We start from the raw sequence: 14,246 nt of genomic DNA on the forward strand, positions 1-14,246 counted from the left end.
ATAGTAGAAATGAACCAGTTTAGCTGTATAGCTACTGAGAAACGACCTATAAATCTATATATCTAGATCTTATCTATCTATCTATCTATCTATCTATCTATATATATATATATATATATATATATATATATATATATATATATATATATATAAACGTGTCTATTAATTTGTAAATATTTTAGTAGTACTGGTACACATTTATGCAAACATTATATATATTGTGAGTTGCATGCCATTATTTCTCAGTATTGGGTCAGATTTAGGGGGGCACTTGGCATTTCCTCCTAAATCATAAAAGGCCCACATTAAGCCCAAACTAAAGCTGCCAGTAAAGATGTAAAGACCCCTTAGCTCTCTCTCACTCAAGTGACGGCACCATACGGCCCAAAGTGCCCTGACTTAAGGTTTCGCCCTTTATTTTGGTCTGTGATGTGCAAAATATTTGCATAAACGTGCTCGCCCTCTAAATATGTCAACAGATGTCAGTCTTGTTAATCATAATGCTCGGCATTGAGGTGGTGGGTGTTCAGATGTGAACATCATTATTGTTCGAGCAGAAAAAGGGAGGAGGAGGAGGGGGCGTGTCAGAGCCTAGATGTGGGCGTAGTTTCGGTGACGGACAGTTTATGTAATGAGCAGCGCGGACACAAAGCCAGTATAAATACTCGGGGACGCGAGAAACAAGACTTCATTCACGACTTAAGGAGACGAGCGTTAGGAGAAACACCCCCACGCCAAACACACACACACAGACACTCGTACACACACATACACTGGAACCCCTCGTGCACGAAGCGACAGCCTGAGGCATCGAGGTGACCACAGTGGAATAGTGACCATGCACGGTGGTGGGATAAGAGCGGATACTCGTGTGCTGGCTAACCTTCACCTTTTGGGATAAAGCTGGGGAAATTTCAACGCGCTCCCTCGTTGTTTTGTTTTGCGCTTTTGCAGCGGACACGCGCGCAGAGGCGAGGACCAGAGGAGCTCGCGCGCTGAGGAATATACATCTTGTGGTTGACCTTCTCTCTGCCTTTTTTTTAAATTATTGCAACCTGCCACGCTTTTGGAGTAGGAGCTCGTAGGGAATAGGCTACTGAAGCCGCGGGTGAAGCAGCTGCCCCCCGGGAGCACTGAGCAGCAGCATGGCAGCTCGGCTCACCTTCCTCCTCGCAATGCTCTCCTCGCTCATAACGCAGGTAAATACCCCCGGCAGCGCGTGCAGGAGGGATAGCAAGAGCCAGGCAAAGCTTTGCCCCCCCAAATAGCCAGGCTTTTAACCCCTCTTCACCTCCTCTTCCACCATCATCACCAGAGCACCGTCCTGTGCAAAGCGTCTGCAGAGCCAGTGTGTTTGTAAGCTGCATATTGTAAAATGCGTTGCTTTTCCCCTCCTTTTCTCCCTTTAGATGTTTGGATCCGGCGTTTTCGAACTGGACCTTCACGAGTTCAAAAATTTCAAGGGTCTGCTGGCCAACGGCGAGCCGTGCAGGCCTGAGTGCAGGACTTTCTTTCGAGTTTGCCTCAAAAACTACCAGGCGGTCGTGTCTCCGGGAGACTGCATCTTCGGCAACACCGTCACCCCAGTGCTGGGCACCAACTCCTTCAGGGTGGGGGGTGGACCTCTCAGCACACCAATTCGACTGCCCTTCAGCTTTGCATGGCCGGTAAGATGCGATGGAAGCGTTTTTTCTAGAAAAGTGCATTCACTCAGGATACAACTATAATGCAACAGTTTGTCCTAGTGCTCAAGTAACTAGCTACAAAACAACTAATGAAATACTTTAACCCATTGAAACATAGGCTTACTTTTGTTTTTAATCTTACAATATGTTGATAATGGTTAAAAAGGGGACAATACAGACTTCCTAGGCAGCAATCTATATACATTATTTAATAACTGCTATATAACCTAAGTTTTTAAAGTGGGAAACTAAAGAATGGGCCCATATATATGGGCCCTTACACCTTAACCAACCTTAAGAACACTATTGTTATTGTTATTAACATTTAATTACTCTTTTAGCCTGCTATACCACATTAGTCTACATCACTTTAAAGTAGTTGTGTTCTATAGTGCGTATCTATTCATGTTCTTTTAATAAGCTAGGCTATGCAATTTCTCTGTAGATGTCATTACAGATGCAGATTTCTCTTTTTCTTTCTCCTTAGGGATCATTTTCCTTGATTATTGAGGCCTGGTATTCACCTGTAGGTAAGTGGCTCAGTTTTCAGCCACTAGAGGGCGACACCACTGTACATATCCTGTACTGAACTAAGCATCTTTATTTTTTTTTTACAATATTGTTGCTTACATTCACTAATGTGTCATTGTTTGTTTGACCTTTCTGCCAAAAAAAAGTATATATATATCTATAGTACATTTATTTTCTTACTGTTTTTCAAATGGCACGTTTCACTGTGGAACTCCACTTTGTTTCTCGCTCCAAAACACCTCCACATTCTCATACCCGAACACAATTGAAACTTCCTTTAGTTTATTTTTGGCGTGGGAAAGCTCAGTGGGCTTTGGTGAGAATACTCAGCGCTTGCCAAAACCATCCGACTGCATTTTCCTGTATTTTACACCTTTCTGTGTCCCCGCCCTTTGGAGTGGGATAACAGCATGGGAATGTTTTGCTTGACTTAAAGGAAAAGGAAATTCATTTTACCGTTATACATTTCGGCTGCCTTGAAATGAAAGTCGATCAATCAGACTACGAAATGGCAAAGTTTTAATAATTATTTGGGGAATAAAAGCATTTGCTTATAATTAAGTCTGTTTTTTTGTTAAATACAGTGCAAAAAAATATGGGGTTTTAACTTTAAAAAGTTAAAATTTTGAGTGAATTAAGCATCAAATAGTAAGTTAACAAAAAAAAGTATTTTATGTCCTGTTTTTTAAGTTAATACCCACTTTTTTTTTTACCATTTTGTACTAACAACACCACAACAGTCTTTTGACCTGTACATCTTCTCTCTTTTTTTCTCCAGACTCAAACAACCCCGACTTAATGATTAGCTCTTTTGCCGTCCAAAGGCAGTTGGAAGTAGGGGCTGAGTGGTCTCAGGATGTTCAAAGCGGGCAGCAGACGGAGCTAAGGTATTCTTACCGGTTCATCTGCAATGAAAATTACTACGGCGACAGTTGTTCCAAAATATGCACGCCCAGGGACGACCGTTTTGGCCACTACACCTGCAATCCAGATGGGCAGTTGTCCTGTCTCCCTGGCTGGAAGGGGGAATACTGCGAAGAACGTAAGCAATCAGAGATCACCATCCACTGGCCTTTAGGCGATGGAGGGATTTGCTTTAGTACTTTGACCTTTCATCAAACAGAAAAAGTGCTTTCTCAGGTGCACGCAGGGTGGCTTTTGATGGCCTACTCTAGTGCCTTTTACCTCTGCCTGAAAAAAAGGTACTTTGGGGATCCACACAGCAAAATCCTCAGTGCTGAATTAACACATACAGTGTGGAGTTCACATTAACTGTCAAAAAAAGGGTCCAGGCCAATTTTAGTCCCCCAAAGTAGAATATAAATGGACCCTTGAAAAAGTGTAACATGAAGTTTAGGGTACAATTGTGTAACTAAATGAGTACATTTACTTTCAAGGGGTATATTTCTATCTTTTTGTAACTCTTGTTAACTAGAAACAGAAAGTAAATGGGGAGGAAGTCAAGATATACTGCAAGTATGTTTCCTTAGTACAGGTACTGAAGTTACCACCCCAGTGTCAGTGCTTGTACCCCGAAAAGCTATTCCTGAGAATATAGTCTTGAATTAGCTCTAGCATTTGAAGAGTTACATGAATGAACTTGTACAGTTTTGGGATGTTCATATTAGGCAGCTGGATCCTATTAACACTGTAAAAGTCAACTCAAAACTTGAATTGTCGAGTGTTAATTCATCACTGTGAGAATGAATTCAGCCCTAGGGATCTTGCTGTGCAGTCCTCCAGGCTCTCATCCAGGCTGCTAAGTTACAACATAGTGTGCTGTGTTCATTTTTTTCACATTCTCACAAATCAAACCGTGTTTGTGTGGCTCTGATAGTTGAAAAGTCTTTGAGCACACGTGAGCTATGCTGAGCTGGAGGACAGAGTCTAAGATCAGTGGTGTGTGTCCAGTAGTGTGCAGTTGTAAAATGTTGTGGCCTGCCAGCTGTACTCAGTCCACTCTGCTAAAGGCACCGAGGTTGTTTATGCTACATCACTCTTTCACTGTGTGGGTCATTGTTTGTTCACTCTGAGCAGCGCTGCTTCCTCTCGGAGGCCATCAGCGCGCAGAAGCCCTAGTTTGTGCGCGCGCGGTGCGTACAGGCTACTCCAAGCGCGTGCGTGGTAATTTAATCCCGCGCTCGCGCGTCACGGCGCAGGGGAGGGGCGAGCACGCGCCGGGTTAATCGCGGCATTATTATCCGCCACGCGCCACGAAATTGCCGAGTGCCCCATTGTCGCGCTGCAGCGGAGCAGCTGCAAATATGGCTCGCGCAGACTACGAACAACAATAGGGGCAGCTGGCCGTTATTGAGACGGAGCATCTGTTCTGGCCTAACCAGCAGCTCAGCGCAGCTCAGCCCAGCTCAGCTCAGCTCCACATCAACGCCGCATAACAGCCCAACGCAAACAACAGCCGACTGAACCCGCTTCCGTTGCGGTTGGCCGGTTTAACAGGTTGCGTTAACTGTGCGTAATGACGGGGCAGTGTGCCTGGACACCACGCTGAACGCAGACCTGAATAGCCACTGATACTTAACAGTTGGGGGCTGCATTCTTGTTGACCACAGATAGATAGATAGATAGCTAGATAGATAGATAGATAGATAGATAGATAGATAGATAGATAGATAGATTCTATTGGATAGATAGATTGATAGATAGATAGATAGATAGATAGATAGACAGATAGGTAGATAGATTCGTCTTTAAAATCAAGGGAAGAAATGTGCACCATGAGCATATATTAGCTCGTGGCTAGTTCATTATTATAAAATCCTGTATTTTTACAACATTGAATGTTCTAATAAACTGAAAATCGAATTGTTTACATAAAGACATAAAGCATATTTGTAGGCATCTCTTTTTTTTTGCTGTATTGAAAAAATGTATTGAATCGAGAAACCACGGTATCATATTAAATTGAATTATGAACTTCGTTAAAGCCATAATAGATAGATAGATAGAACCTGAACAACAATGAAAGCAGCAGAAATGAGCACACAGGAGCACAGCACTCTCGAAAAGTTAGACCACTGGATGATGTGTTTTGTATTTTCTGTTGTTTTCGATGTACTCCTACCCAAATGTGTTCTAAATCTTGAGTCAAAGAATCTCTGCTGTAAATGGGATGTTAGTCTGATTAGTTCATTATGAGAGTTGTCTGGCTTGAGTTAGACTGTTCTTTCAAAGCTGGTAATAAGAACCATTCATTTTGCTTACACATTGTGCTTGAAGTCATCCATTTAGAGAACATTACACTGAGCTCAACCAGGCCAGCACCACCTGCTTTAGTAATAGAATTCTTCATTTTCTGTTGCAGCTATCTGCCTTAAGGGGTGCAGCGAGGCCAATGGCAATTGCTCGAAGCCAGGAGAGTGTGTGTAAGTACATGAGCTGAGAAATGTGTGTGAAACACATCTGACTGGATTAGTTTTACTGCTGTATCCAATATCCATTGTCATGCCAGCACACCTAATAAGAACCATTTATCTTTTTGTACTAGTCCCATAAAGTCATGACTGCTTTGCTGCAGATTCTACTCAATCTCTGTGCATCCACTGCATTGTGTATGTTTATACAGTCACTCTGCTGGCCATTTCTGACCTATATTAAAGATAAATCCCCGCTATAAGAGTTTAGCCAAGATTATCTCATTGTGCTAGTTACACCACTTATTTTAAACCCCTATTTGGGTGAAAGTGAGATTAATCCGGCATTATCGTAGCTTGGCAAATATCAGCTTTTGGCGATCACATAGAGACGCTCATAGCTAAATTTAGTGTTTTTGAGTGCTCATTTAAAGTTCCTCTGTGCTGATGTGTGAACTGTTCCCTATTGCAGCTGCAGAGAGGGCTGGCAGGGCACCTTCTGTACAGAGTGCAAGAAACATCCAGTGTGCAAACATGGCACTTGCCAACAGCCTTGGCAGTGCAACTGCAAAGAAGGCTGGGGTGGACTCTTCTGTGACCAAGGTGAGACTGAGTACCAACTCAATCCAAAAACTATGCTAGTTTCACTGTTGTATTAATGAATATATGGACTATATCTGCCACTGCAGAGCCACGTTTACCAAGTAGAGTATTTCAGATTATGAGAAAATAAATTGCCTGAACTGAAAAGGTGACTGTAGGTTGTGATTCAAGTGGTATCATTCACATTTGACACTAGATCTGAACTTCTGCACCCACCACAAGCCGTGTAAGAATGGAGCCACGTGCATGAACACAGGCCAGGGCAGTTATACGTGCACATGCATGCCAGGCTACACTGGGGTCACCTGTGAAATGGAGGTGCGGCAGTGTGACAGCAACCCCTGCAGGAACAGAGGCCACTGTACGGTGAGTTCTGCCTCCATTTACCTCTTTAGCTATCTATCTGTTTGTGCTTCTTATATGTTTCATATCATTGCTATAATAAACAAACTTTACAGAAAAAAGTTTGTTTGGTAACTTTACAGAAAAAAGAAAAACATTCTAAACTTTAATGTATGTTAATGTAACAAAATTATATTCCAAGTACCATTCAGTGTTGTATTCATCATGACACAATGCAAGGCTTTTTAAAATTTGAAGTAATTTATATTGTGTGTTATTTTATGCCATCCCAAAACCAGAAAGGAATAGATTAGTGCTCTAAACACCTGTGACTTCTGTGTCCCTTTAGGAACTGGATAACAGCTACATATGCACCTGCCTGCCTGGCTTTGAGGGCACTCACTGTGAACACAGCCTTCTCACCTGCGCGGACGTGCCATGCTTTCATGATGGCACGTGTCACGAGAAGGACAACGGCCGCAGCTATTCGTGCGACTGCCCTAGAGGCTACACCGGTCTGAACTGTGAGAAGAGGGTGGACAAATGTACGACCCTGCCATGTGCCAATGGTACGATCCAGCTTGCCATCCTCCTCAGCAATACGGAGCAACAGGAATAAGGGCTCTAATTGAGTTTGGAAATAGCTAGGGGGGCTTTCAGAAATGGCAGAACGGGGTTATTTCTTTACTCACTATGAAGTAAATTCTAGCAAGAAAATGTCTAGCACGGTTCATCATTTTGCCATGTGTTCTTTTTACATTACATAACTATTTAAGTGTAAATATGTAATTAAACAGTGAATTACTATTAGTAGTTACATAATAATTACAGTTGAAGTCTGTATCAACAGGTTTGAATCTGCACTTCCAACCTTTGCCATTTGATTCGGTGTCAAAAAATGACAAAACATGGCAAAATGTAAAGAAAGCTTTTGCTCTCTACAAGACTGCAAAGTAACTTTTTATGTAAATATATGTAGGTTTGATTGAGAGTGTAGACTCTTTCAATAGAACCTTTCCACTGGTTGCACTAAGCTACGAGTAGGAAATAATTAAACAAAATGTGGGAAGAGGCGTTTTAAGGTGTACACACCATGGGTGACTTAAGAGCTTAATGAGAATATTTTTCAGCATGTTTATAACTATAGATGTAATATGAACCATGTGGATTTAGGGGTATGTTTGTGTATTTCTGTGCGTGCGTATGTGTTTACATGTATGTAATCGAATACCACATCTCGCTATTGTGCAGGTGGTGCATGTGTGGTTCTGGGAGGCGTCCGCATGTGCAGCTGCCGCGCCGGCTTCACGGGCCAGCGCTGCGAGATCAACATCAACGAGTGCGCGTCCAACCCCTGTGCCAATGGGGGCACCTGCCAAGACCGAATCAGCGACTATGTCTGCTCCTGCCCCCCAGGGTACGGAGGCCGCAACTGCAACCAGCTGACCGGTGCCTGCCCTGCTCAGCTCTGCCTCAACGGGGGCTCGTGCGCCATCGTCCCGGGCGGCTCCCCAGCCTGCTTCTGCCCCAGCAGCTTTACAGGACCCCGCTGCGAATACTTCGCCGTCTCTCAACCTGACGAAACCGAAGGCTTCCAGTGGGCCGCTGTATCCCTGGCTGTGGGGCTTGTGGCCCTGCTGGTCCTCCTCTGCATGGTGGCCATTGCGCTCCGCCACATCCACAGACAGGCCAATGCCGAGAGGACTCATGCAGATGCTATGAACAACCTGTCCGATACGCAGCGGGACAACTTGATACCAACATCCCAGCTTAAGAACACCAATAAAAAGGTGGGCCTGGAGGTGGACTGTGGGCCAGAGAAGTCTAATTACATACACAAGAACTACCACTTGGACTACAACTCAAAAGACTTCAAAGAGACCCCTTTGCAAGAGGATAAAAGTCACAATTATGAAAAGTGTTTAGAAGACAAAATACCACTGAGTAGAATGTACAGGTAAGATATGACCTTAATCCATCCATCACAGCCTCTTTTGTGATGTATTTGGGTGACTAAGCCAAGGCTTGGACCAAAAAGGGTGTTCAGGCGTGATTTATCATTAGTATTGTAGTTGACTGGGCTTAATACATGATTGGAAATTTGGCCCTTAGAATTAAATAACATGATCCCCGATGATGCTGTTCTATGTATGTGGGTTACCCATTATTTTGGTTGTTTCAATAGGCATTGCTTGCTTTGTAAACCATAATCTCAAAGAACCTGTCCAGCATTTTAGCAACTGCCCTAATTCATTAATTCATGTGTAGTACATATAGACAGAAAGTACTTGTTTATTCTTTAAACCATGTGTCTATTTGTATACTTACCATCCAAAAAAAGGAGGTTATACTTATGTTTGTCTCGTAAGGTTCAGACAGTCTTCAAGACGAACAATAAGCACTCATATTTACATAGAGTTTACAGTTGCTTGTGGCACCCCTTTGTCTCTTGACCCCTTTTCTATCCCTCCCTCTCCCCCTAACGTTTCCTCCCCAGCTGAGCACAATGAGTAGCTGCTCCATGTGCTTTTACTTTCCGTTAATACTCAGTGTGATTTGTGTGTGCAGTGAAAAGCCGGAGTGTAGGATATCAACGATATGTTCCCCAAGAGACTCCATGTACCAGTCTGTGTTTGTAATAGCGGAGGAGAGGAGTGAATGCGTCATAGCAACTGAGGTAAGGTGGAATGAGGAACATGTTTAAAAGCTCCATATCATGAAAAACTGTTTTATCTCACATTTTTTTTAATAAAAGAGTTTGATGTGGGATGTTTTTAACATTTAAAAACATACAGTTCACTCCCCACCTAATACAGTCCATCTGTTTTTGTGATGTCACTTTTACAAATATGCACCTATTCAGCCTACAGCAGCTTAGCCCCGCCCATTCACGCTGATAAGGAGTGTTTTAGGCTGGATTGCTGTCTGAATAAGGCATAATACAAGGCAGCCAATCAAAACTGACTTCATTTGTACATGTCAATATTAAAGGCAAATAAACAAAAAGGGCCTGCGTAATTGTAAGAGATAAAGAAAGGTTGGAAAATGATAATGTAAACAAGAATAATGACTGTTTTTGGTATGTAAATGTCATAAGTGGAAATCAAATGCAGGAAAAATTAAAGATATAGGCCCTTTAATTCCTTCAGTCCACATAAATCCATATAAGTATGGCCATTAATAGAAATAACAGCATGTTTTAACTGTGCTTTCTTCTTCTCAGGTATAAACGACAGGAGGATGCATACGATGAGAGGGGGAGAACACAATCAAAGCAGACTTTTCTGGATTGTTTACAAAAAACTGAGAGACTGAAGATGATTATTTGTGATGTCCACTGCTGCTCTGAGAAACTTGAGGAACTGGAGAGCGGAACTCTGCTCACTGAATGCAATAGATTAGTTGCTGACGAAGGAGTGTTTGTGTACAAACGTGTACAGTCCTGGACGTTGTGTTTTTTTCTACCCCTTCTGCTACGGTATGGTTTTTTTTCCCTCACAAACTGTAAGGAAAAAAAAGGACTTACACTGCAAGAGGAAAAAATGACATTGGCAGAGATAAATGGTCTCCCCCCCACATAGAGTGAGTGTTTTTCTCTCTATCTATCTGTCTCTCTCTCTCTTTCTCTCTCTCTTTTTTACTCTTTCTATCTCTCTCTCTGTCTCTCTCTGTCTCTCACTCTCTTGTGGTAATCACAGACACATCATCTGCCAACTAATCACTAAGAAGGTGCCAGGGACTTCCAAACCTTCAGCCAGCATTGCCAGCTATGCAAGAACGGAGAGGGGGGGAACCAATCAGAGCCCAATCCCACCCATCCCAATCACGAGAAGAGAATATGAATATCGGAGAAAAAAGATGTACAAATGTCAATCATATCAAAAATGACTGTTGTTCTCCGTGCTAAGATTGTATGCAGCCCAAATTCACAAAAAAGCCTTAAAAGCAAGGGATGCTAATTTTGTGCCCCCGGTCTTCTTGGATTGCCAGAAACAAAGGAAAAATTCCTTCTTAATCAACAGGGATTTTGACAACAGCAGTCAAAGCAGGATCGCAATACATCGAGATGCACCAGCGGGATCCAAGAGGAAGTGTAATTTACGTCTTTTATGCAACGCCGCCCACTGAGTACAAAAGACCAGAAAAGGACGAAAACCTGAAAAAGTGACTGCACACCACAGACTGCCTATAATTAGTTTTTAAGACCAATAATGTAATTTTTAAAAAATGATTATTTCCAGAGTTAATTTAATTATGACACACTGCTCTTTATATGTTTTATACTATTATTTTGTATATAATGCATATTTATAAGAACCAAACATCTGAAGAATAAAAATGTTAATTCCTTCCGTACATGTTTTTGCTTGCTTTGAGAAACGTTATGGTAATGTTCTAGCAGAGACACTGAAGTACAGAATGTGAGCTTTTCAGCTTTGCAATTGTGTAGTTTTCTCTCCATCTACTATTTCCTCTCAATCATGAAAATAAACCCACCACCCTCACCACCCCCCTCACAGCCTTGCACAGTTGTAAATTGGCTTGAAATTCAAATCCGTTGCCTCGGATACAGGCCCCTTGAGCTGGAAATTCTGAAACAAAGACGGGCGAAGAGCACATAGGAGCGGCACGGGAGCGGCCCCTCCTCAGAAAGCTGAAACAGATGCCCCAGGGTGCGACCCTGCTCTCCGCCATAAAAACAGCGGCATATGCCACCCTTCTCGCCCGGCAGCTCCACGTGGCAACTATAAAGCGCTCACATACTCGCAGGCTCCGGCGCCAAGAGCCTCAGCCTCGCCTTCAGGGTTAAAGGAGAAATGTCTGCTTCTACATCTACCCCCCACATCCCCAAAAAAAAGGTAACAAAAGATGTAGGGAGAGCCATGCATGTGGCCATGGCCTGCACAGATGGGCTTCAGGGCAGACCGCACTGGCACTGTGCTTTCGTAACGAGAAAAAAAAGACTACAGGCTCTCCAAAAGTTTAATTGACCCGTCTGAGCAATCTGGCACGTGAGCAAAGAATTATTTATTGTCGCTTTTCAATATGGGTGCCACAAGGTCACCTGGGCCTCCACTTAAGGGAGGAAAGGTCAAAAGGTTACCTGTTAGCCAGGCCGCAGTTGGTAGGGAATTTATGCAGGTCATTAATGCGCCTAGCCAAGTCTGGCTTTGACCTGAGCTGAGACTCCGAGACATAAATATGATATTTAGAAACCACTAAAAATAAGCCACCCCCCATTTGGATGACTCTTCCATGTTTAGGCGTCGTGTCAAACCAATGACAAATTCACCTCCCCTGCCCAGATATGTGAAAGAACGTCCATTTTCTCCAAATAATTCACCACTCTGGCCAATGTCAACCCCCACAGACCACATGCAAAGTAGGAGAGGTTAGAAAAGAATGCAAGTGAAGGCAATTCAGACAACTAAACAACCATAGTGGAAAAGAAGCTGGTGTTCAGCTGTCAGACTGCTCTATTAACATTTGGCCTACATGTGCTGCAACAGCAGTATATTATCATCACCAACATATCTAGTAATCATCAACCATTGTCATCTCTAGTAATCATAAACCAATAACATAGTAATCAACCAATGACGTATTTGATAATCAACGAAAACATCTTTAGAACCCAACCAATAACATTTCTAGTCTTTATGAACCAGTAACATTTCTAGGAATCACCAACCAATTACATCTCATAAAAGAAATCTCTAGTAATCATAAACCATCATCACCTCTGGTAATCATAAATCACAACATATTAAGCAATCATCAACCAATAACATTTTGTAATAATCAACCAACAACATTTCTAGTAATCATCAACTAATAATGTCTTCATCAATCAATCAACTAATAGCATATTGTAGCATTAGCATAGAAGTAGACGCAGAAAACATAAGCTGTGTCCCAGTTCAGGGGTTGCATCCTTCGAAGGACGCGGTCTATGAAGGCATGTCCTTCGAAGGCTGTGTAGATCCGCGAAGACTGAACTGAAATGAGACAGTGTGCTCTATGGCGGATTTTGTGTTTTTGTCACAGCACCGCTGTTCCCGCCCTTACCGCTGCGTCACGAAACGAGAGCCACTTTGCATGGTCACACCACCTAAGCTCCTCACAGCAGCACAGAGCCTGTGGCAGATGCTACACAACCCCCTCAAGGGTCAGACATCCCAGCGACCCACACAGTCTGAACAAGGTCTCTAAGTCTCCTGGCCTGTCCACTGTCCCAACAGCACAAGTGCCACAGGGTGCCCACTCCTCGGCAGCTGGCACCAACAGTTCTCTCTCTGGGTTGTGTCCTTGGCACAGTGGCTCCTCTGCATGCCCCGCTCTGTGTGCGCTGTCCACCTCTGCCCCAGGTGGACAGCCGAACACCAGCTCCATGAGTTTCCTCTGCACTGGAGCAGAGAGACTGAGCACTGCATCCTCCTCCTGGGAGTGGCAGTACTCCTCACAGCTCCCAGCATCAATTTCAGTGCTACTGGGGGTGACGACAGCAGCAGTGGCGGCCCTCCTCTCAGTCACGTTCCTCTTTCTCTGGTGTCCACTATGTCGTCAACACAGGTATGTCCGTCCACTGACGCTGGCACTGCATGTTCAGCTCCTCCAGCATTGGTGGTTTTACCCACAAAAAGCCATGGTGCCCACCTGCACTGCATGCCCCACTCCTGGAGATCCACCAACCAGCTCTGACGCTGCTTGTTTAGCTTCTGAGCCGGAAGGCAACACGGCCAGGGAGCCTTGACTCTCTGCCTCAGCTCCGCTCCTAGATGGCACAACCAGCTTTACTTGTCCTGTTTCCAAGCCCAGCATTTCCTTCCTGAGGTGAGCAGGCCCCGGCCACCGCAAGGAAGTCCAAACCAAAAATGCATGCATCCTGTATAGGTGTAAGCCAGAACTAGTGCACTCAGCTCAGGCCCCTCACCACGACCGGGAGCTACCTGCTCCCTCTTACGTCAACTCGGCCACCATTGACAACACCAGACAACAGGTTGCAGTGACACCAACAAGCCAGTGTCAATCTATGCTGCACTTGATCCAAAGTTCATAGAGGCAGTAGATCTTACTGGCTGGCTTCAGTTTCCCCGTCGGCTCAGGTTCACAGCTTTGACTGGCACGTTGCCCCCTGCCAGCATGCCACTCACTCTGCCGCCGCTCACTCGGGGTCCACTCAATATGCTGTCTCCTCTTTGAGCGCCTCCACAGTGTACCACTCTGTTGCTCGCTGCAGAGTTTTCATGCCAAGGATGAGTTCTGGCCTCTCTGCCTTCAAATGGCTGCTTGAAGACCGGCCAGTTCGGCAAGACGAGCTCCTGTGGCAGCAGTGCATTAGTGCTCCAGCACAAACTTCTTTCCAAAGGCAGGTTTGCCTGTCGAACCATTGTACTCCACACTTCTGCTCTCCCTTTAGCCTCCGCACACCTGACTGTCAATGCCACTGGTAACTGCCTGAAGCTGGAGGACCATAGTCAATGCAGTTAGGTTGTCATTTTGTTCTGGCAGCAGAGCCAAAAGCACCTGTAGTGCTTTCCACTCCAGCGCCAGACACAGTTGATGATGTCAGGTGACCACTTGCAACTGTGCAGAGCACAGCTCCCAGGTGCCTTCGCCGCTGGAGCATGGTAAGTGGATGTGCGCTGTCTCCCTCTCACCAGGCACCAGCTGGGCTCTGCTGCTGAGCCTCACTACGCTGTTTCCTTCGCCA

The 14,246-nt window shown here is 44.3% G+C and overlaps 1 protein-coding gene across 1 annotated transcript; it reads left to right on the forward strand.

The window, feature by feature from the left end:
* Positions 1 to 553: 553 nt before the first annotated feature.
* dll4 (delta-like 4 (Drosophila)) lies at positions 554 to 10,884 on the forward strand. Its single transcript, XM_036581969.1, has 11 exons — positions 554 to 1,199; positions 1,410 to 1,667; positions 2,173 to 2,215; positions 2,995 to 3,258; positions 5,539 to 5,599; positions 6,060 to 6,190; positions 6,387 to 6,556; positions 6,882 to 7,101; positions 7,784 to 8,489; positions 9,101 to 9,209; positions 9,756 to 10,884. Exons 1-11 carry the CDS (start codon positions 1,146 to 1,148, stop codon positions 9,759 to 9,761), a joined length of 2,022 nt encoding a protein of 673 aa, XP_036437862.1. The 5' UTR covers positions 554 to 1,145; the 3' UTR covers positions 9,762 to 10,884.
* The last annotated feature ends 3,362 nt before the right edge of the window (positions 10,885 to 14,246 follow it).

This window comes from Colossoma macropomum, unplaced genomic scaffold (assembly GCF_904425465.1).
Source record: "Colossoma macropomum unplaced genomic scaffold, Colossoma_macropomum, whole genome shotgun sequence".
Classification (NCBI taxonomy): Eukaryota; Metazoa; Chordata; class Actinopteri; order Characiformes; family Serrasalmidae; genus Colossoma; species Colossoma macropomum.

Coding starts and splice junctions, on each gene's coding strand:
- dll4 (XM_036581969.1), top strand. CDS start 1,146: ATGGCAGCTCGGCTCACCTTCCTCCTCGCAATGCTCTCCTCGCTCATA. Junction 6,557..6,881: donor GGAACAGAGGCCACTGTACG/GTGAGTTCTGCC, acceptor GTGTCCCTTTAG/GAACTGGATAACAGCTACAT. Junction 7,102..7,783: donor GACCCTGCCATGTGCCAATG/GTACGATCCAGC, acceptor GCTATTGTGCAG/GTGGTGCATGTGTGGTTCTG.